This window comes from Tauraco erythrolophus, chromosome 3 (assembly GCF_009769465.1).
Source record: "Tauraco erythrolophus isolate bTauEry1 chromosome 3, bTauEry1.pri, whole genome shotgun sequence".
In the NCBI taxonomy this organism is placed as follows: Eukaryota; Metazoa; Chordata; class Aves; order Musophagiformes; family Musophagidae; genus Tauraco; species Tauraco erythrolophus.
Genome location: NC_141467.1, coordinates 10,691,698 through 10,713,104, shown reverse-complemented (window position 1 = coordinate 10,713,104; position 21,407 = coordinate 10,691,698). Strand labels below are relative to the sequence as shown.

The 21,407-nt window shown below is 40.7% G+C and overlaps 1 protein-coding gene across 1 annotated transcript; it reads right to left on the bottom strand.

The window, feature by feature from the left end:
• Positions 1 to 2,337: 2,337 nt before the first annotated feature.
• MCUR1 (mitochondrial calcium uniporter regulator 1) lies at positions 2,338 to 20,108 on the bottom strand. The gene is made up of 9 exons (XM_086609002.1): positions 19,844 to 20,108; positions 19,190 to 19,303; positions 17,612 to 17,715; positions 14,809 to 14,910; positions 11,187 to 11,228; positions 8,805 to 8,876; positions 5,296 to 5,349; positions 4,091 to 4,205; positions 2,338 to 3,320 (listed from the first exon to the last, which is right to left on the bottom strand). Exons 1-9 carry the CDS (start codon positions 20,106 to 20,108, stop codon positions 3,265 to 3,267), a joined length of 924 nt encoding a protein of 307 aa, XP_086465128.1. The 3' UTR covers positions 2,338 to 3,264.
• Between the last annotated feature and the right edge of the window lie 1,299 nt (positions 20,109 to 21,407).

Sequence of the window (21,407 nt, the reverse complement as noted above, 5' to 3'; positions counted from 1 at the left end):
ATGAAGGGATTTTTTGTGCCTTTTTAGAATGCCAGTAAATACATGTGGTACACATGATGAGACTCTTAGAAAGATTGCTAAACCAATCTTTAAAATCAGAGGAAATTGGAGATGATTTTGCATCCATGCACATAAGATAGGAGTAACCAGCTTTTACACCACACTTTAAGTCTTTATGGGCTAGGAGATAATTATTATGTTCTATTTATAGTGTCCTCCTGAATGACACATTAACTTTATTCCTCGTTTAGAACACTCACCAAGAAGCTCTACTTTGCCTGATACTTCGCTAATTCCAGGACAATGCTGCTCTATAATCTTTCACTTCCTCCTTCTACCTGCCTGAAAAGAAATTTATTTGCATAGTATCTATTTTTAGCAGGACAGACACTGTATTTAAAATTAGTTCTAAATAATTATTATAGTGATTATAATATATTATATTATTATTATATTATCTATTATTATATTATCTTTGTTGGTGACTTGGACAGTGGGATCGAGTGCACCCTCAGCAAGTTTGCAGATGACACCAAGTTGTGTGGTGTGGTGGACACGCTGGAGGGAAGGGATGCCATCCAGAGGAACTTGGACAGGCTGGAGAGGTGGGCCTGTGAGAACCTCATGAAGTTCAACAAGGCTGAGTGCAATGTCCTGCACGTGGGTCGGGGCAATCCCAAGCACAAGTACAGGCTGGGCAGAGAATGGATTGAGAGCAGCCCTGAGGAAAAGGACATGGGAATGCTGGTGGATGAGAAGCTCAACATGAGCCGGCAATGTGCGCTGGCAGCCCAGAAAGCCAACCGTATCCTGGGCTGCATCCAAAGCAGCATGGCCAGCAGGTCGAGGGAGGTGATTCTGCCCCTCTACTCTGCTCTCATGAGACCCCACCTGGAATATTGTGTTCAGCTCTGGAGTCCCCAGCACAAGGACATGGAGCTGCTGGAGTGGGTCCAGAGGAGGGCCACGAAGATGATCCGAGGGCTGGAGCACCTCTGCTATGAAGACAGGCTGAGAGAGTTGGGGCTGTTCAGCGTGGAGAAGAGAAGGCTACGGGGTGATCTTATTGCAGCTTTCCAGTACCTAAAGGGGGCCTACAGGAAAGCTGGAGAGGGACTTTTTCAAGGGCATGTGGTGACAGGACAAGGGGCAATGGCTTTAAACTGAAAGAGGGCAGATTTAGATTGGATGTAAGGAAGAAATTTTTTACTCAGAGGGTGGTGAGGCACTGGAACAGGTTGCCCAGAGAAGTTGTAGATGCCCCATCCCTGAAGTGTTCAAGGCCAGGTTGGATGAGGCTTTGGGCAAACTGGTGTGGTGGAGGTTTCCCTGTCCATGGCAGGGGGTTGGAACTAGATGATCTTTCAGGTCCCTTCCAACCCAAACTATTCTATGATTCTATGATTCTATGACCATTTATCAGATGCTCAGGCATCCAGGCAAAGCTGTACTGATTTCCATAGACAAATATAGCATCACCTGTCCTGGGAAGACAAGAAGCAACACTGAAGTCACTCCAAACATTAAATTATTGCCTGTCTAATTTGAGAAAGTGTCAAGTCCTTTAAGACAGTACAAAAGATATTTTTTAAACAAAAAAGTGAAGATCTTGATTACAGATTCATTCAACCTAGACGGGCTGTTAAGTTAGGCTGCAATAGTAGTTTTCCTTACATTGTTGACTGTTCTCTCTTCTTCAGTGTGTGAGGGGCTGCTGACTTTGCTAATTCTTAAGTTAAAATAATTCCTACTAGCAGCAACTTACCTTCAAACAAGGAGATTAAATTCAAATTAAAAACTTGCAGTTATAATGAAAACTCAGAATATGCTATGAAATATTAAAAATTCTTTATTTCAAGTCAGTATAGTATTGTTACAGGCATCTGCCTCTCCCTCCATGCTTGCTCATGATCTTAGCTGGCACTCCTAACCACCAAAAAAGTTAAATGGCTATTACAGTACAGGCACAAAGTAGCCAAACAGCTTCACTTTCATTAAGCAAAGCATGATTGTGCTCTAACAGCATTTATTACCAGTGCATATATTGTTCTCTCCTCCTACAAGCAAGCAAGAAAGGGAAATTTCCCTTAAATGAAGGAACACAAACAGTGGCTCTGCTACTAAAGCAGCCATTTCATCAGTGGAAGAACGACAGATACCTGGATACACTGGACACCTTCCTTCATTTCCGTTGCACTTAGTGGTTCACATGGGCTTGCTAAGAACTGGATTAAACATGCTTGCAGGTCTTTGTTACTGCTTTCATTATTATAATCACTATAAAAGTTCCACATCTGAAAAACCAACTAGATTTTTTTTTATAAATAAATAACAAAAAACCCAGAAGACTGTCAGTATTGCAGTTCCCTCGCCTAAGGCACTGCTTCATAACCACCATTTAAAAATTTCTGTCCTTTCTAGAAGCATCGATTCCCTTCCATCAAGATGGCAGCAGCAGAGACGCTTCCTATCACTTAACTGTAAATTAATACAACTAGTGTATTTTACTGTATTTCAAACTTTCTGTTACAGTGGAAAAGTTAACAATTAGCATATGGAATGAGTATCAGATACTTGTAGGTATCAAAGTTAGCCAGAAAAACTTCTACAAATACATTATAAATGAAACTAGCAGCAAACACTGCTATCATTACACAGTACTCATGAAACATGACAGCCATCTGGAAAACAAGCTGCTAACTATAATGCAGTATGAATAGCAAAACAAGGATTTGATCATAGCAACTGTATGAACAAGTGTTAGGAAGAGGGAAGTAAGCCTGATTCAGTTAACACAAATTCTACTTATGCAAGAGTGCCTCCAAGCCACAAAATGTGTAGTTTCAGTTTTACATTAATAATTCGGTCTGATACATGCAACTGACTCTGGCAAGCACATCTGAATAGGCAATGGAACATAATTCCATAGATTCTTCTCCGCAGTATGCAGCCCCATACGATTGGTACAAATGCCACTCTGCTTACATGACACTTTGGAGTAGCCAGGTGTACTGCAGTTCAGAATGGAGGGAAACGGCAGAATGCATATACCATGCTTTCATCAGAGCTAAGTTTCAAAATATCCATGATTTGTGTACAGTTTGTTTCTAGGCACATCTTTGGTTAAATTGGCAATACATTCTGCTTTACAAAAAAAAAAAAACAACCCAACAGTCAAGACTTGGTTAAAGTCCAAGCAAAGATAAGACATCTTTTTTTTTTCAGAAACCAAGAGAGTAGAAGTCCCTTTAGACTGATGTTTTATTATATCCATAAACGATAAAATCCCAGTGCTACAGTAAGGCATGTAAATACTGAACCTGAAAGAAAATAAAAACAGGGAGGAAAATGGAGAGAATAAATCATTAGCTCTCAGGACATTTCTTCAGAAAGCTATGTACACGTCTTACTACAACACTAAAAGTGTAACCACCACCCCTACCCCAGGTAAGAAAATAAGGTTTTTAATTTACAACACAAACAAAGTCAATAGTGAATAGACATAAGTGATTGTACTTGGGACAAAACCCATTGTGAAAGAATAATTTTCTACTGCAAACCTGCTCATTTAAGAGCACTGCACACTCAACAGAAAAATGTCAAAATATTAAAGTTACCTAGGGCAATAATGTAGGTATATGATATTTTTCTAATGCACATGCCTGAAAAATGAAAGTTTAAAGAATATGTGGTGCTGAACAGTCAGAAAAGCTGAAATGTCCCATTTTGTATACAGATCTCCATCAGGCGGATGAAGAAATCTTAGAAATGCATGCAGTAAGCTGCTTTTATAAATTAATTCAGGCACAGAAGAACTTTTTGGCTTTTGTTAACAGTCTTTCAGATTTCTCACACACCTTACTATTACAGTATAAAGCAGGGGAAGAAAGTCATACAGCCATAGCCCATGTAAAATAAAGTGGTGAATCATGAAGCTGTCTCAGTTAAGTACACAAATAAGGCTGCTAATCTTGACTGAGACTATTTCAAGTATTTTGTTTTTTTTAATCAGGGACTTTATGAATACAGTCAATCGAGAGTTTGCCAAACGTTTAACAATGTTTAACAGTTTCACCATCAGATTCCTTACCTGCTAAGTACTTAATATTATCAAGTTTGTGCGATTCGAGCATTGTTTTCAGATCTGCAACTTCTGTGTCTATTTTTCTGTCTGTTTGGGTCAGAGCTCGATCTTGTTGTGCATGCTAAAAACCAAAGCAACTAAATGATGCAATTTGAACAGTTTCCAGTTTATTTAGAAATCTAACCCATCCCTTTAAGTCACATTTTTGGTTCCTCCTTAAATATACATTAATTTGCATTCAAAGAGAACAAGTTCCTTCCTAGCTGATTATATCCAAGCAATTGAGTAATTTGGTAAACTTGGGAAACTTATATGAGCACATGTTCCTTAACACATAACCTAGAAAGTGGCAGAACTGGATGCCTTCTTATTGCAATCTAGCAGCATAAACATTAATTTCAATCTGTCATTTGGCCCACCAATGTTAAAGTCACTGCTCAATTTAAGAGCTATTGAGAAGTCTGAGAGCCTCTCGTGACAATAACATAGCAGACCATAAAGATTTACAGATTGTTAGAAAAAACGAGAATTGGTCTTCTGATGTAAAAAAACATGTCCTCATGTTGTAAAGAATTCTACCACAAAAAGAGCTACAGACAAATACAGAATCTGATTATGACAAAAAAAATGAGACAGATTTATTACTCAGAAAAGACTGAAAGATCAAACTTGTAAGCTGAGAACAACAGCTGCCAAGTTGCTGATATTTTCTAATCAGCACTACTGAAACATTGTGAATTGGTTAATGATTTACAGCTAGACATCTTTCTAGGGATAATTCTCTATACTTCAGAAAGGAAACAAAAGGAAGAGAAAGTGTTTGGTAATAATGTCTTCTGAAATGAAGCCAAATCAATCTAGCAATGCATTTCAGTCTCACTGAACACGAGGGGGGAAAAATTAATTTCACATACTAACATTAAGAGTAGAATTCCATCTAGAGAAAATACTACATGCACGAAGTTTCAAAACAAAGAGATCACTGAACAGTTTATATATACATGCAGAAGGTCTAATATTATATACTAAAGTCTTTTTATTCTGTAGACGCTTCAGTTATCTGTACCAATATGAAAATATACAGGGAAATAATAAAGCACAATGATATTTTGTACATTAAACTGTCTAAAGACATGAACAATTCCAAAAAGAATATCAGGTCTATAAAACATGTACAAAAATATTGTAATAATCAGCTACCAAGTTCTTACCAATTCCACTATTTCTGTCCTCATTTCAAGTAGCTTTCTTTCATTAAGTGAATACTAGAGGGAGAGGAGAGAAAAAAAAAAGATAAAGATGATATTGTCATTAAACTTTTTCCCCCACACTTAAAAGCATATTTCTTTGTTTCACAATTCTGAAGAACACTGAATCTGGACAAGATTGTCTGACAACACCTGGGAGACAGTACTGTAGGATAATTGTTGTCCTTCAGAAAAGCACAATTTAGACAGGTGTTCGTCCACACCTCTCAACTGTAAACCGCAACAAGTCCATCAGATGCTCATCTTCTTAAAATAAAAAGTATATATTCATGGGCAGCTGGAAAAAAGGTTGGCAGATTTGCATTTCTGAAAAACAAAGACCTAGGAGTCTGAACAGTAACTTGGGATAAGTTAACTTATCCATTGAGCACAGAAGCACAATTAAGACTGAACCATCTACTTTCTTGAGGAAGGGGAGTAGTTTTAAAACATCGAACTCAGCTATCAAAGAAACATTCAGCCAGCATTGCATGCGCTCACCATGTGTACTGTTGTGACCATCATTTGTTAAATGTAGAACATCTGTATCTCACGTTAAGCCATTCATTTGTGGAACATCAGAAGCTGTGGCTTATTTTTAAGTTATAGGTACTTCGGTTCACAGAAAGTTAAATTCAAATTAAAAGAAGCATACCTTTAAGGCAGGTTACATTTCTGACTCTTGAACAGGCATGATTTACCTTGACATCTATAACGGTTCCTGTCCCACTACTGGAGCAAGTCAATTATTCTTAGACAGCTGCCAAACCGCCAGTCTATAGTGCAGAGTATTAAGGTCATCGGGCACCCATCTCAGAATCCTCAGTTACGCAGCAATAACCTCATCTGTCGACATTCCCATGTGGAAAGTCGCTTTATTTTTCCTCCACTCTGGAAGCTTATTCCACTTTAATATGAAACACAGATTAAACTACATAAATGCCTCGGCATTGAAAAACCCTCCTTAAACATCTAGAGCTCTATTTGAACTTTTGACTGGTGAAGTTAAGAGATAGCAGGCTGCTCCAAATGTAGAAAATGACATAACAACAACAACAGCACGTCTACAATAATGAAACAGTCACTATATTCTGCAAAATGGAGAGAGGGATAAAAAAAGAAATTAAGACATTTTATATAAATTTACATTTTTGAAAGCAGTAGAAGCAGAATCTTTATAAAATAATATAATTAAAATTATGTTTGAGGTGAAATTTCACTGAAGAATTGGACCTCACATTAATAAATTAATCATTGCTATCAAAAGAACCATGATACTTAAACAATTTTATGGATTGAAATAGTTCATTTGTTTTACTTTAAGTAGATGCTGTTAGCCAAACACACATATTCTGAATAATTTATATTCTACAAGCTTCTTTCTTGATGTTTGTATTTGTTAAAAGTTTTACTTCGTGGCTAGAACTCTCTAGGTTAGACCCAAGGATTTTAAACTCTAGGTTTAAGACAGTGAAATATACCCTTTTACTGTGAGGCATCACCACACATCTATAACAACACCAGTGCAAGAAAAAAAGGAGGAAAGACAAGGTTAAAACTTCCCCTCTGAAATTCAACAGGGAGATTTCCTTTTAAGTCCACATTTTTCTCAGTGCAGAGAAAATTCAGTTCTGTCAGATGCATCTCGAGAATTTTACCAGCAAGCTTAGAGGCACTGTGATGCATGAACACAGGAATACATGTAGAATTTTGTACCGTACTTCGGGTTTTAAAATCACATCTGCATGACTGCAGATATAAGTCACAGCACAAACAGATGTGCATTAAGCAATGTAGGAACCTCCAAGAAACGTAAAGTGGAATGAACAAATCAAAAGATACAGTATTTAGAGTCTGAAACATTAAAGACTGTCCACATCAGCGCTGACAAATTAAGTTCTCCTTCAGTACTTATTCCAAGCAAAACTGAAGGATAAGAACTTCAAGTTAAATCAATTTAAATGTAGGACGTTTATCTTCTGAATAGTAACTTAGTAAGAATGCACAGTAACCTTCAATTATCCTGAGTTTTATTCTCATAAAGCTAGATATTCAGTCCTAAGCCACAAGACAACCTAAGTAAATATGATAATGATGCTCTGCCTCCTACAGAAAATACTGGATTATGTCTCACGCCGAACTCGGCACATATGCTACAACCTGCTCCCCATTCATCTGCATTTTTCCTTTTCTGTTCATGCATGGCAGAGACAGCAATTAAAGCGGAGGGAAGGAAAAAACAAAAAGAGTAGTTTCCATAGTTTTCACAAAAAATATGAAATTATAGTTGCACAACAGACTACAAAGTTGGTCAACTTTTTGAAGAGAAAGTTGACATGCACCGTTTGCTTTTCCTGTGAGGCAGACAAAATAACATAGTGTTCTGCACAATAGACAGAGTCCAGATTCCAGGATCCTACATAAATACACAGGAAAACACTAACACCTAATCACTGGTGAAGTGGTTTTAAATAGGTTTAGTAAGCTCTAAGCATTGCAAAGCTTATGATCTACACAGCTAATCATCATTTTATATGATGCTTTTTTTTAAACATTAACCTTTAAACAAGAATTTTACCTGCTTAAGTTGTACTTTATTCCAGCATCTGTCATAGGATAACAGACTGTTAGTCATTATACTAAATCACTGACACAGCTGCTGCTTAAATTAATCATTGTGCAAAACTTCAAGGGGCACATAGAGAAGACAAATGATATCTACTTGAACAGTTCTTATTGCCTAGATCGGAGATAAATATTATGTCTTCATTACACATCTGTGAAAAAGGACTGAATACGAAATAAAAATGTCATTAAAAGATCTTCCAATTTAGAAGATGCAATTTCTCTGAGATCCTAAAAGCTATTCAAAATAGATCTCTATTTAGAGCACTACATGTAATGTAAGAACTTGTTAATCTTCTAAATCCTCATCTACATTATCCTAATTTAAGATCACATCAATTCAGTTCTACCAGATGTTTCAAAGTTCAAAACAATCTGAACCAGTATCAGTTACAATTAAAAAATAAATTACAACTATTTTCACAATAGGTACTGCCTGAAAAAACTAGCTACACAATAAACTCTCCAGCTATAGGGAAATGAAACATCTCCAATGATAATAAATTTAATGATACATGTAAACTTAAGTGTGAAAACAGAAAAAGAGATATACTACTAACATCAAAAACCTCTGGGCAGCTAGTCAGCATATTTAGATTAAAAAATATAATATATTTAAGTGCAATGTTCTGATATTAAGACAATATCAAAATATACAGACATACAAAACCAAACATGACACCTTGTACTACAGCAGCATAAGGATGAATACCTTGGATTAATACCATCTTGAAGCTGAATAATACTATAGACTAATATGAAAATGCTCTTTAAGTAAGATTCTCTTACCGAAATTTGGAGATTATTCAGTATTTAGCTGTTTCTAGAGGAAAGAAACCAAAACTTACCAATTCTTTTACTCTGCTCTTCTCTAGGTTTAGGTTTAACTTGTTATCTGCACGAACTTTGGTAATTTCATCCTAATGGGGGAAAAAAAAATAAAGAAAATTATAAAGCAGCAAGATTTTCTATTTAATCATAAGCAGAAAAAAATAGACAAATATATTGTGCCATTGTTTACATATATCAGGAATCAAGCTTCTCTCCAATTAATGAACATAATTTTCAAAAGGATAAGCACTCTCATTCTTCCCCTGGGAAATACTCATGTTCTATAGGACGAACTGGATCTCAGAATAAAAAACAATTGCTTTTAAAACTATAACACTGAAAACAGCAGTTAATGGAGTGCACATCCTTCTATAAATGCTGGGAATGTTTCATATATCCTATAACTCCCCCTAATTTCTAGAAATCCATGCCTAGGTACACATGTAAGTTGGAATTCCTCCATGAAGCAATCTTGATGCTCAAACTAACTTTAAAAGCATTTCCTAGCTTTTGAAAGTAAGAGAAAATCTGTTTCTAAAGACTACATCTAAGGCTTTTAGAAAAAGCTACGGATATTTTAAAATGTCTATTATATTTTTAAACATCTAACTTTTTTAAACTACTGTAAGTTGTTAAATGTTACACTTGCATTTTACTTCATCAATAGCTGCAAGTGATTCCTGCTTTTCTCAGTGACAGCTGCCATTTTCACACAACCTCCTGGCAGGAATTCCAGCCAGCTGACAATTTGTCATGAGGCAAACTGCTGATCAGATGAATGTGTGGGAGAAGCAAAAGATTGCTGATGTTCTGGGAGATTCTGCTATTAAAAACAAGTAAGCATCTCTCAAGTAGGCCACTGTCAACTAGTCAAGAGCTCATTAAGTCAGCATGAATGATAATTAGACTCAATTTCTATGTCTGAATTTTTGAACTTTAACTGGTTTATAATTAGATGTCATTACAACACAATACATTACAGTTTAATGAGCTGAAAAATCGGAAATATTTTTTGTTAAAACTTTTACGACATTGTCTTTTTGTCTTTCAGAGGAACAAGTATGCGCAAACATACAATAACTTGCCTTTGTGAGAATTACATTTGCAGTTAAAAGTAAAATTTAGAGAAATCTAGCTTTTAAGAAAAGATGACTCAGATTCTTGATGCTCTACCAATGGATTACACTAATTCCTTTACATGCAACTAAAACCACAAAATTAGTTACAATTCAAAAATTAGATGCTGAATATATTTTAAAACGGTATTCTGAAAACTCGGATGCATTAAGCACTTCATAACACGATATAAAAAATGCAGGATTAGCCTTGAGAAATTTATGTTCTTATTTTGCAGATGACAGTGCAAAAAGAAATTGATCAGAATAGGAATGAAATGGCAAGGAGGCACTAGGCTGAGCTTGACCACATTGTCCATTAGCTCAACAAGTCCAGTAATCTGACCGTTTTCTTCTTCCTAGAGAAGGAAGAGTGCTCCATTTTTCCAACTAAGAAAGACATCATAGCAGGAACAAGCAGTTCTCAAGTCGGATGACCATACTCCCTAAAAACTGTTAATGTTTTCCAGTTTCCAATCTTAATCACTCTTGCAAGAATGTTTGTTTCTGCGTAAAGGCTGCTTATGACTCCATACCCATTGAAATAGCAGATTTTGAGACGATCCTGGTTTTATGGTAGAAGGGTGTTTGGCGTACAAGGAAACCATGAAGAACAGAAACACAGCACTGATGCTGAAACTTGGTAAGCGTAAGAATCTATACGATAATTAACAGAATGAGTTTTCTCCAGAGAGTCTGGTTCCTTGCAAAGGTCTTTTGCTCCCAAACAAATGGGACTGAACACAATGGTCCCAAACTTACTGGCCTAAAGAAGCCATTTAAAAGCTATTTGAAGTTCTGGACAGCTAACAGGTAAGTCTTCAGAGAAAAAAAAAAACCAAACAACCAACCTCAAAACACAAAAAAAAACCAAATCACAAAACAAAAAAAACCCAAACCAATTATTAAGTGCTGTAATTTTAAAAGTATGTTGCATCTTTATATCTAACAGGCAGCACTAAATGCAGAACTTCACTGAGCCTTAACATAGCAGTTAGTCACTTTCTGAATTTGAATTAAAGGCATGTAAGCAAAAAAGAAAAATCTTCATTAAATTTCTTCATCTCTTGTACCATTCATAATTCTCTGTCACCATAAATGAAATACACAAGAAACTGTCTTTGCTGCAGCCCACAATGTACCATCAGCTGCAATTCAGTATCCTATGCATCACAATAATTAAGGTCTACTTTTAAAATAAAATCTTGAAAGCAACAACTATTTTTTATTTAAAGCAAACTAGGCAGGTGTTAATTCTTAAATTATATTGGTATGGTTTCTTACCATGACTTGCTTCTTTATCTGCTGGAGTTCAAGTTTTATTTTCTGGGAGAGTAGAAGAAAAATCACACACTTTATTACTGTATATAAAAACACAACCTAGACATACTACCAAATTTGCTCGACCAGTAACAATGACTATAATGGGTAATGTGAAAAGCAAGGCAAGACGAGCACAGTTTAACTCAATGTCCTCAGTACGTGTGTATGCACATGCATGTTTACTCAGTGCTGTGTATTTCCAAAAACCAGCACAACACAGAAGCTAGTGACGTTCCACGGCGGTGAAGGTGGCCAAAGGTGTAGGATGGTACGAGCAAGAGTAAACCCAGCAGGCCAAGGGAATATTTCCCTGTATTTAGCACTTGTGAGCCTGCTGGAAGGGCTGCATCCAGCTTTATGCTCCCTGGTAAAAGACAGACCTTATACTGGAGCAAATCCAGTGAAGGGCCATGAAGATGATGGGGGGCTGGAGCACACTATGTTGAGGCAGGTAAGGGTGGGCAGAGAGAGCAGAGTTTGTTCAGCCTTAAGAAGAGACTGCTAACTGGCAATCGTACTGCAGCCTGCAACGTCCTCACGTTCTCTAGAGGTCCCTTCTACTCCAAGTTATTCTCCTACTTTATCTCTTTCAGAAGATACATGAAATAGGTATAGTTGTAGCATCTTCTATTAACTCTCACTAGACTCTGAAAATTGTCATAAAGAGGCCATAATAATTTATGCTGCACAATTCAGGAGCTCTTTCTCTCCTCATCCCTCCCATTCTTTTCTAACTCATCTGCAACCAGGAAGATGCAAGCCTTCCCTTACTACTAAGCAGGTTATCTATTTTGTTTCATTTAATTGTGCACGAACTAACTACCTGCCATCCTCCATAAAGACCTCTTTAACCTATCTTGTTTCATGCATTTCACTTAACTACAGCTACGAATTTATGAAATAAAGGTAATTGAAAAAGGTAACCTTTAACTAATTTTTTGAACTCATCTGCAAGACCAAGACCTCACAACAATTATCAGAAGATAAAAAATTCCTAGGGCAAAAACTAGATTTGCGCATTTGACACATAAGGCTTCTTTTAATATTGGTCCCAGAGAAAAGTGGAAGTGGCTGAGTGACACAAAAGAAATAGCAATAAAAGTGCTAATTTTTTAGAAGCAAGAATGGGTAAGTTTATGGTGCTTACTGTTTCAGTTCATCTGAGAGCTACAAACACTTCTGCACCCAATCAAGCTCTATTCTCCTTTCCTCTCCCTTTAACCTACAGAAGCTTTAACATTAAGACTGTTTAACAGGTGTCTTGACTCTCCTTTTGCCCTATATTCTCACTGTACCTTCTTTTGAGCTAAGTGTAGTCAAAACATGAAATCACAATACCAAACTGAAAGCTCACAGAATCACAGAAATGTTGAACTGGGAGGTACCTCTGGAGATCATCCAGAGCGATCCCCTGCTCAAAGCAGGGGCAGCTAGAGCAGGTTGTTAAGGGCCACGTCCAGTCGGTTTTGAGTATCTCCAAGATAGGGACTGTCCAGCGTCCCTGGGTTCTACCACCCTTACAGTAAAAAGGGTGTGGGAAAATAACTGAAATTGGGGAAATGGAGAAACATCTCCCAAACGGAGAACTGCTTTGCAAAGTTCAGCTCAAAAGCTGTAATATTAACAGTAGCTCTGAGGCAAGGCGTGGCTGCTGCTCCCAGGAACACAATATGGTTGGCATGGCCAAGGCCTGCCCCGGCCGAACAGAACATGCAATGTCCTTGAAACGGGGAGCAGAGTGGTTCGAAGGTATCACGGCTCGTCCCTGTTCTCAAGGATAAAAGAATGGCTGGCAAAGGGAACCGCACAACTGTCAAGGAAGATGGATCGCAGCCCTCGCCTCAACAATGGTGATGGATAGAGGCATTTACCTGGGCCATTGGGCACGTCAATATTCAACAAGTTGCCAAATGGCTGGCCGTTGGGGTGAACTTTTCTCATTATAATGTCATTATAATACCAAAATACACCTCCATCCCAAAAGCTACCCGCCTCCAGGCTGCGACCACCCCTCACTGAGCATGCATCCTGAATTTCTTCTTGTCTATACCTTTAGATCCAAGCGAGGAAAATTTGCACCGATCCTGACAAAGATATGCTTGACTAGAGTCACTCAAGCCTCATCTAAAAGTATAAAAATGGTTTAAGAGAAAGGGGGTGTTGGGTGAAGACCTCCATCGGAACGTCTGGGATCAGTCAACGGGCTGGACCTCTCTTCTCCCCACCATCAGGGACGCCTATTGGGTAAGAGCTCTGTGTTACGAGCACTTAGTTACTAACATCTTGCAGCTATTTAGAATTATTATTGATAAGTTGTGTTTTCACAGTCAGTCCCTATCACCGGCTGTCTTCAAATCTGTATCCTGTCACGAGCATATGCAGTAAAATTTGTCTCATATATATATATAAGATCCTGGAAACTTCTTAATTGATACAGAGAATATAAGGGATTTGGCCCATTGTGCTGCTCGCAGGGTCCCTGAGCAGGTCAGGCGAACACCCTCCGACTTAGCAGGCTGCCCATGGGGGCAGGTGGGTCAGGTACAAGGGTCTCGTCTTTCTTGGGAAGCTGGTAGACTGGTCAAATTGCTCCCTGACCTCTGTCGACCTGACCTTGTGTCATAACATGACACAGGGGCAGCTAGAACAGGTTGTTCAAGGCCATGCCCAGTCGGTTTTGAGTATCTCCAGGATAGGGACTCTACAGCCTCCCTGGGTTCTACCACCCTTAGAGTAAAAAGGGTTTTCTTATGTTTCAGTAGAATTTCCTGCATTTCGATCTGTGCCAATTATCTATTGTTCTGTCACTGAACAACACCAGAGTGAGTCTGTCTCTGTCTTCTTTATATCTTCCCTTCAAATATTTGTATACGTTGATAACATCCTCACTGAGCCTTCTCTTCTCCAGGCTAAACAGTCCCAGATCTCGCAGTCTTTCCTCATATGCCAGATGCTCCACTCCCTTACTCATACTTGTGGCCGTTTGTTGGACTCTCTTCAGCATGTTCACGTCTCCCGTGCACTGGGGAGCCCAGGACTGGACCCGGCACTTCAGATGACGCCTCACCAGTGCCAGGCAGAGGGGAAGATCACCTCCCTTGACCCACTGGCAGCTGTCCTAACACAGCCCAGGAGGCTTCTAGGCCTTCTTTGCCACAAGGGCTCGTCACTGGCTCGTGGTCAACTTGGTGTCCACCAAGACCCTCAGGGCCTCTTCTGCAAAGTTGCCTTCCAGCTGGTCAGCCCCAGCCTGTCCTGGTGCATGGGGCTATTCCTCTGCACAGGCAGGACATGGCATTTCCATTTGTTCAACTTGCTGAGATTCCTGGCATCCCATTTCCCCAGCTTGTTGGTGTCTCTCTGAATGGCAGCACAATCGCCTCACATATCAGCCACTGCTCCCAGCTTTGCAACACCTGCACACTTTTTGAGGGTGCACTCCGCCCCATCAACAAGGTCATTAATGAAGGCATTAAACCATACTGGCCCCAGAGCCAAGCCCTTGCATACAAGACACTTCTTTACATCACTAGGAAAAATAAGCAAGTGCTAGAATAGCACTTTCCAAGATGGTAATTTTTACCTCATTTTCTGAACGAAGTGCTGAAAATTCACTTTTTTCCAAAATAATCATGTCCTTTTTCACACCACCAATATGGGACATTACTTGCTGAAGTGCAATTTCCTGTAAAAGAGGGAAGAAAAACATTAGAACATATCAAAACTATAATGCTTTTTCTCATCTGTGCCTACAAATATGATAGCCTATTTTGGTACCCTGAGCTTTTTAATTCAGCAATTTCAGATTGATTATCCAAGTTTCAGAAAGCAAGACAAATTAAGTGACAGAGTAAGCAAGTTGGGCTCAAACATTGGTAATGTTTGAAAAATCAGCAGTGCTAACAGATCAGAATAATTCAATTAATAGCCTAGGAAACAGTTTCTTCCAAGTCTTCGAATTCTTAAGCTGGCAAAGGCATTAAGGACAGCTGTCTCTGAGCTCAATCGGGAAAGCTGGCTTTCAGACAACCCCTCAGTGCAACCATACTCTTTTGTAATTACCTCCTCCTGCAAGGGCTTCTCGGTCTGTTATACTGAGCTGACAGAAAACAAACACGGATCCTCACAACTTTCAAAGACGGAGAAGCCTTAGACATTGCTCTGGATCACACACTATCCATACATGGAAACAAGGACTCCCTTCTCTGAAGATCTGCCTCTAATAAGTAGCCCCTTGCTTTTGATTCTGGACTAAGAACCTACAAATCTGAGACAGCACTCTAACTTCACCTTCACCGTTGTCAGGAAACGCTTTTCTAACTTAGTGTTATATTTTTAAGTGGCATCCGGAAATGCCTCACCAGGCAACCTGACCAAAACACTGAAAAAAACAAAAAAGCTCAGTGTACTAGACATGTTAAAAAAAGCCTGCAAAAAGAGTACTGCCATGGACATCTCCTCTCTTACTCCCTGATGTCTCCAGCTTGCTTTTGTTCTCCTCTATTCATCGAGCTCAGTAAAACAGAGAACAGACTCTTCCATATTCTTTCTCTTCTTCATCTCTATACATACACACACTTTCCCCGCCTCTGCTGAGGCTTTATGTTAACCAGTGTAATATTTCATCTTTTACATACCCAACTAGGGCCTAATGGTAATAGCTACATCCACAACTTTCCAAATACTCTTCCAACTCATCATTCTCTTTTGCACAAGCTCTTATGCATTCAAAGACTATAAGGAACTACAGTTACTATCATGTTGCCCAGAGTTCACAACGTAAACACCTCCTGAGTTGTTTCTGTCTTAGCATGCTGTACGAACCTGCACATTTCAGTCCTAATGGCAGAAAGTCACCTGAGTTTGGAATCTACCAGTCTCAGAAAACATCTACCATCAGAAGCAACAAAGGAAAACCTGTCTACTTACATTCCAAAAAAGGCTGGGCATAGAAGGAGGCAGAGATGCAATGACTGTTTATTGAAAAATATAACCAACCATGGGAGAAAGGGTCCCCTTAACGCTGCATCCTCTGATTGACTGTGGAACAGCTTCAGCACAGGGAGAGGAAGCTCACTCATGTCTGCCTTGCCTGGAATCTAGGAGGTAGGAAAGATGAGCTGAAGCCTCCCTAGATGGAAGGCGGTGCAAAATCCAGGTATTCCGCTTCTTAATGGATGCCCTACTGCCAAGACCATTCTATTAGAGAGACAGCAGCTGCTGTTTTCTCATGTTTTAAGACATAATACAAATAATAGCCTTATTACTATGAAATAAGTCTCTGTTCACAAGGTGACTTGAGGCAGTGAGACCCAGCCTCACTAAGCGGCCCAAGAAGTTGTACTTCAGCTGTGCTCCTTGTCAGCACTGTCTATTTGTCTAGCTTACAAGTAAGGGAATTCCAGCATACCAGGTATTGTGAATCCCATTCAAAGATGCTTAATTTCCACATGCAGTGAATCATGTCTCTGAGTTTCAGTTTCATTTCCGGAGGCAGATACCTAAGAGCTCAACATGGCACCATTCAACACCATCACATCCAATTCCTTACATGGATCTACCTTTGTATGACCTGACTAAGGGCCTCCAAAAAAATCACAGCCAGTATTAGAACAAGCCTTGCCTCCAGACACAATTATTCATTAAAACAATCATTCCGTCACAAGTCAGAGCTAACAACTCAGTTCAGCTGAACACAATTTCTTGGTAGCAAGGAAGGATTTCTGTAGATACTCAGCATTATCAGTTTATTTCCAAGCAAGTTCTTTTCACTTCCACACACCAAGAGGTACATGCTGGGTAGGTTTAGAGGATAACATGAACAAGGTATGCATCAAAGGAAAAGGAGACAGATTTCAATATTAGCATCCAAACTACACATGTTCCTATATGTTACCAGTGTATACAACTACACCAATCATGCCCTAAAAACATTATACAAACCAAGAAATTCAGCTTGATTCTAATACAATATAAATATCATTGCGACACAAAGAGACAAATCAAAAAGGACCAAATAACAGTGATAAATCACTGAGGGAATCTGTACTTCCTTGTTACAAGTTTACAGAATAATATATGTAGGAGCTCTAACTATTCAAATCCATGCATTGAATACCTCCTATGTCTGTCTAAAAGCCTTCTCAGTAATTTTATTTCATGCTACAATAAGGTTGAAACCAAAAAACTACCTGTGGTTTGCGTACCAGCTCACAGTACCTAAATCTCAAGATCCACCACAGCACTTTGGTAAGTATTTGATGTTTGTTCTTCACCTTCAAATTTTTAAAATACAGTGTTTGACAGTAATAAATAGCAACATATACTTCATTAGCAGGCATACTAGGTTTTGATTTACTTCAACCCACCATTGTCTTTGAGCTAACCTGCTGTACTTTGGTGACCATGTCCATGTAAATCATTTCCAGGTTGGTGTTCATAATCTTCACCAATGCAGATACAATGACCTCTGACTGCTGAGTAGTGAACCCTGAGCAAAACAAAATGCAACAATGTTCAGAGACAGACCTAAATCTAGACAGTTTACAGAAATGTCATTTGCTAACACTCAGCACCAAGTTAAAATTAATGTCAGTTATGAAAGATAATAAAACATACTCCTCTTGATTCAGCACTAACAAAAGAACACAACCAGTCAGTACATCCAAGTTCCTCCACCCAAAAATTATGTCTGTGACATGGTATAGATGCTTCTGAAGTACAGCACTATTACAATATCAGCAGGATAAATCCTGGAAATTTTCTAGAAGTATTATGGAATGTCATCTCTCACATGTGGTTATTTCTGTGAGCAAGAATGCTGACCCTGAAAAGCAGATACCAACTTTCAGTATACTATAAATCTTCAGAACCACTGAAGAGGTGCAAAACTTAACAACTGAAAACAGAGCTAACCACTCTAATTTTAGGCCTACCAGCCTCTGAGTCCCCATTAAAAACCTTTTAAACTGTATATATTGCAAACTATTGTAAAATATCGTCCCTCAACTTTTCCACTCCAAAACGTAGGAGTAAAACTGTCATGAACAAGATTTAACCACTATGAAAAGAAACGCTTGCTAAAGCATGATTGTTCCAAACTAACTAGCAGCTAAGCATTAGAAAGCACATACGTGGTCTGACAGCAAGTCACTTTCAATAGGTCAGCTGATACAACAGCTTGCCACCACTAAAAGGGAGAGATATACCTCCTCTCTCTTTCCTTATCCTTCCTCCTGCCAGTTTGAATGTGTCCTGGTGCTCCTGCAACTGCTCTGTGAGCTCATTAAAACTAGCCATCTCACAATACCAATCAAGCAAAAGAGCTGCAGAGTTTTCTGAGAATTAGGCTGGCACATGGAATGAGATGAAGCCCCATGGCTGGGAAAAGGAACCGGGACATCTCCTTTTCAGGGATGGAGAGCTATCAGAAGTCAATTCAGCTGTACTGAACTTCACTTTAGGGTACCTTCCCCATGTCAGCAACATCAGCATGAATCCAAAATAATCTATTCCCTTATCAAAGTTTCATCATAAGAACCGCCATATATAGTATTCTACATTGTATCCCCAAATCTGCATTTTACATAGTAGTGCACATTCGATCCTATTACAGCACATTGTTGCCTATTCAAGGTGCTACATACTAAACACGCAGGAATTCCATTAATACATTTTAAACCACTCCTTGAAAACGTTTTTTTTACTTTCAATTCTTAAAATTTAATTTTTCTTTAGTATTTTTAATAACCAATAGGATAATAACTTATTCCAATCAGTTACATAAGCTTACTATTTCCTTTTGGAAGTAGAAAAAACTTGCATGTTCTTAACCAGTAGGTTAAAAAAAAAAAAAAATCGTAAAAATGAAGCTGTAACATCACATGTAAAGAAGTAACAAAATTTGTAAAACAAACAACACGTGAAATGACCTTAAAAGTGGCTACTTGTTTCTAGCAAATTACCGTTTTCTTCCAAGAGGCACACCAGCGCATGAGTGTCAAAAAAGAGCTTCCTATTTCCCAACAAGGAAATATTCCCTTTGCTGTGTAGAGACGATGATGCAGAGATGCTTATATCTGGGAAAAAAAGAGATAAAGAAAATATAAGTTATTTTAAAGAAAGAACATTTAATCGGAAGCTTGCTTTCCAGAAGGTTCCCTCACTACCCCACGTATTTTTCCTTTATGACAAAAATATCAGATCGTGTGCTGAGAAGATGGCAGCTTGCTTGAGACCGGAGCGGTACCTGACTAACACGCCCGATGCACACGAGCTTTACAGCAGAACACACAACGCCACTGCTGCGCTCCCCGGACGCTCTCCAAGAAGATCCTTTCCTGGAAAAATCCCGCCAAGCGACGGGGTTTTAAAGCTGCTCCTTTACTGTTATTAGCACAAAACGTGGAACTGTGCCTTTCTACTCAGCGACCGACAAAGGGCACGCGGTTTAAGCCCTCAGCGAGTTACACCCAGCCCCAACAACCGCCCCCCCGGCTCGCAAAGCCGCCGGCGCATCGCGGCGGCCCGGCCGGACCCCCCGCCACGGGACTGGCGGGGGCCCGTGAGGCACCGACACCCGCCCGCCCCCGCGCCGCGCTCCCCCTGCCGGCGCTCACCCCGCTGCCCGCGGCGGCTCTCCGCGCCGCTCCCGCCGCCGCGCCTTCCCCGCCCCGCGCCGCCACTACCGGCCGCCCCGGGGCCCGGCGGCGCGGCCGGGCGCCGCCAGTCGCCGAGGCAGCGGCGCGCGGGAGAGGGGGGCGCGCGGCGGGCGCGCGCGGCGGCGGGCGGGAGGGCGCCGTCCGCGCCGCGCGGCTGCCGCAGCAGCAGCAGCAGCGCCCGCCTCCCGCCGCTCACGGCCGCGGCCGCCTGGCCCCCGGCCATGGCCGCACCGCCCGGCCCCGACAACGGGAGAGAGGGGAAGGGGGGAAACCGCTGCCGCCGCTACTGGAACGCCATCGCTGAGCACCCGCCGCCCCGGCGTCTCGCTTCCGCCTCCGGCACGTGGCAAGACACGCGGGTGACGGCGTGAGCGGCGGCGGTTGATTTTATGGCTGACGCGGAGGCCGCGGCGAGAAGAGCGGCGCGGGCGGGCCGGCTGCCAGGCTGCGCCTGTGGGGTCGGGCCCGGCGGAGGCTCCCCCGCTCCCCGGTGCCCCCCTGGCGGCACCGACACCCGCCGGTTCCCGTGGGCAGCCGCCCTGACGCGGCGGGGCGCCAGGAGTCAGCCGTTAGTGGCACAGGGTCTGCCAGGCGTCGGGCAAGGGCGGCGCTGCTGTCCCCATCCTTTAAGTGGAAAAGAGAGTATTTTGGGAGGGAGGGTTGTCCTGGTGCTGCAGGATGGGCACGATCCGGCACCTCCTGTCTGACCTCAGACCTCTTCCTGAATAACGTTTTCCTTCGTTTTGGGCCATGATGATATTTGGTAGGAAACAATGCCTTCCGACAAGTCTGTCATTCTGTGATGAGACAGATTTCGGGTTCGGGTTTCAAAGTTATTAACCAAGTTATTTGGAGTATTGGGCAACTCGGATCTCAGAGTCGGGACCTTTAATCATTAAATGATTGCTGTAATCATTCGAGTGGGTAAAGTCTGCTATGCTTGCCGTTCTGCTGAAAATACCGGTGTGCTTTTTCCTTACCTGCTCTGTTTCTAAAACAAACATACTTCATATTTGTAGGGAATTAATATGAGGAGAAATTGGCTCGGCCCACTGTCATTTTCTCCAGGCAGCACTTATTTCAGAGCAAGTCTTTTTCTGTTGCATACGTGTTCACAAAAAGCATGCAGCACCTTTTCGCCTTCTTACCAGGATCAGTAATTCTGGTAAATCACTATGAAGGTGGAATCCTTCAGATGTGGCTATGTAAATGGAAAGGGAGGTGAACCACCATGGCACGTAGGTGCAGGTGTTCTAGGCCAGGTTGGATGAGGCTTTGAGCAACCTGGTGTAGTGGAGGGTGTCCCTGCCCATGGCAGGGGGGTTGGAACTAGATGATCTCGAAGGTCCCTTCCAACCCAAACCATTCTGTGGTTCTATGCAGCATTGCTGCAGCAGCACAGCTGTCACTGCGGCTGAGGCAACACATGTACACAAGGACAGCGCCTGTAGCAGCAATTCCCTCCAGCTGCTGTGGTGATGAAGCAGAACGGTAGAAGCCATTGCTGTTTTTACAAAATACA

Bases quoted from the DNA above. Each gene is read 5' to 3' on its own strand.
- MCUR1 (XM_086609002.1), bottom strand. From the start codon at position 20,108: ATGGCCGGGGGCCAGGCGGCCGCGGCCGTGAGCGGCGGGAGGCGGGCG. The intron at 19,304-19,843 runs GTGAGCGCCGGC...TTTTTTTCCCAG, and splicing joins GAGCCGCCGCGGGCAGCGGG to ATATAAGCATCTCTGCATCA. The intron at 17,716-19,189 runs GTAATTTGCTAG...TGTTTTGCTCAG, and splicing joins GTGCCTCTTGGAAGAAAACG to GGTTCACTACTCAGCAGTCA.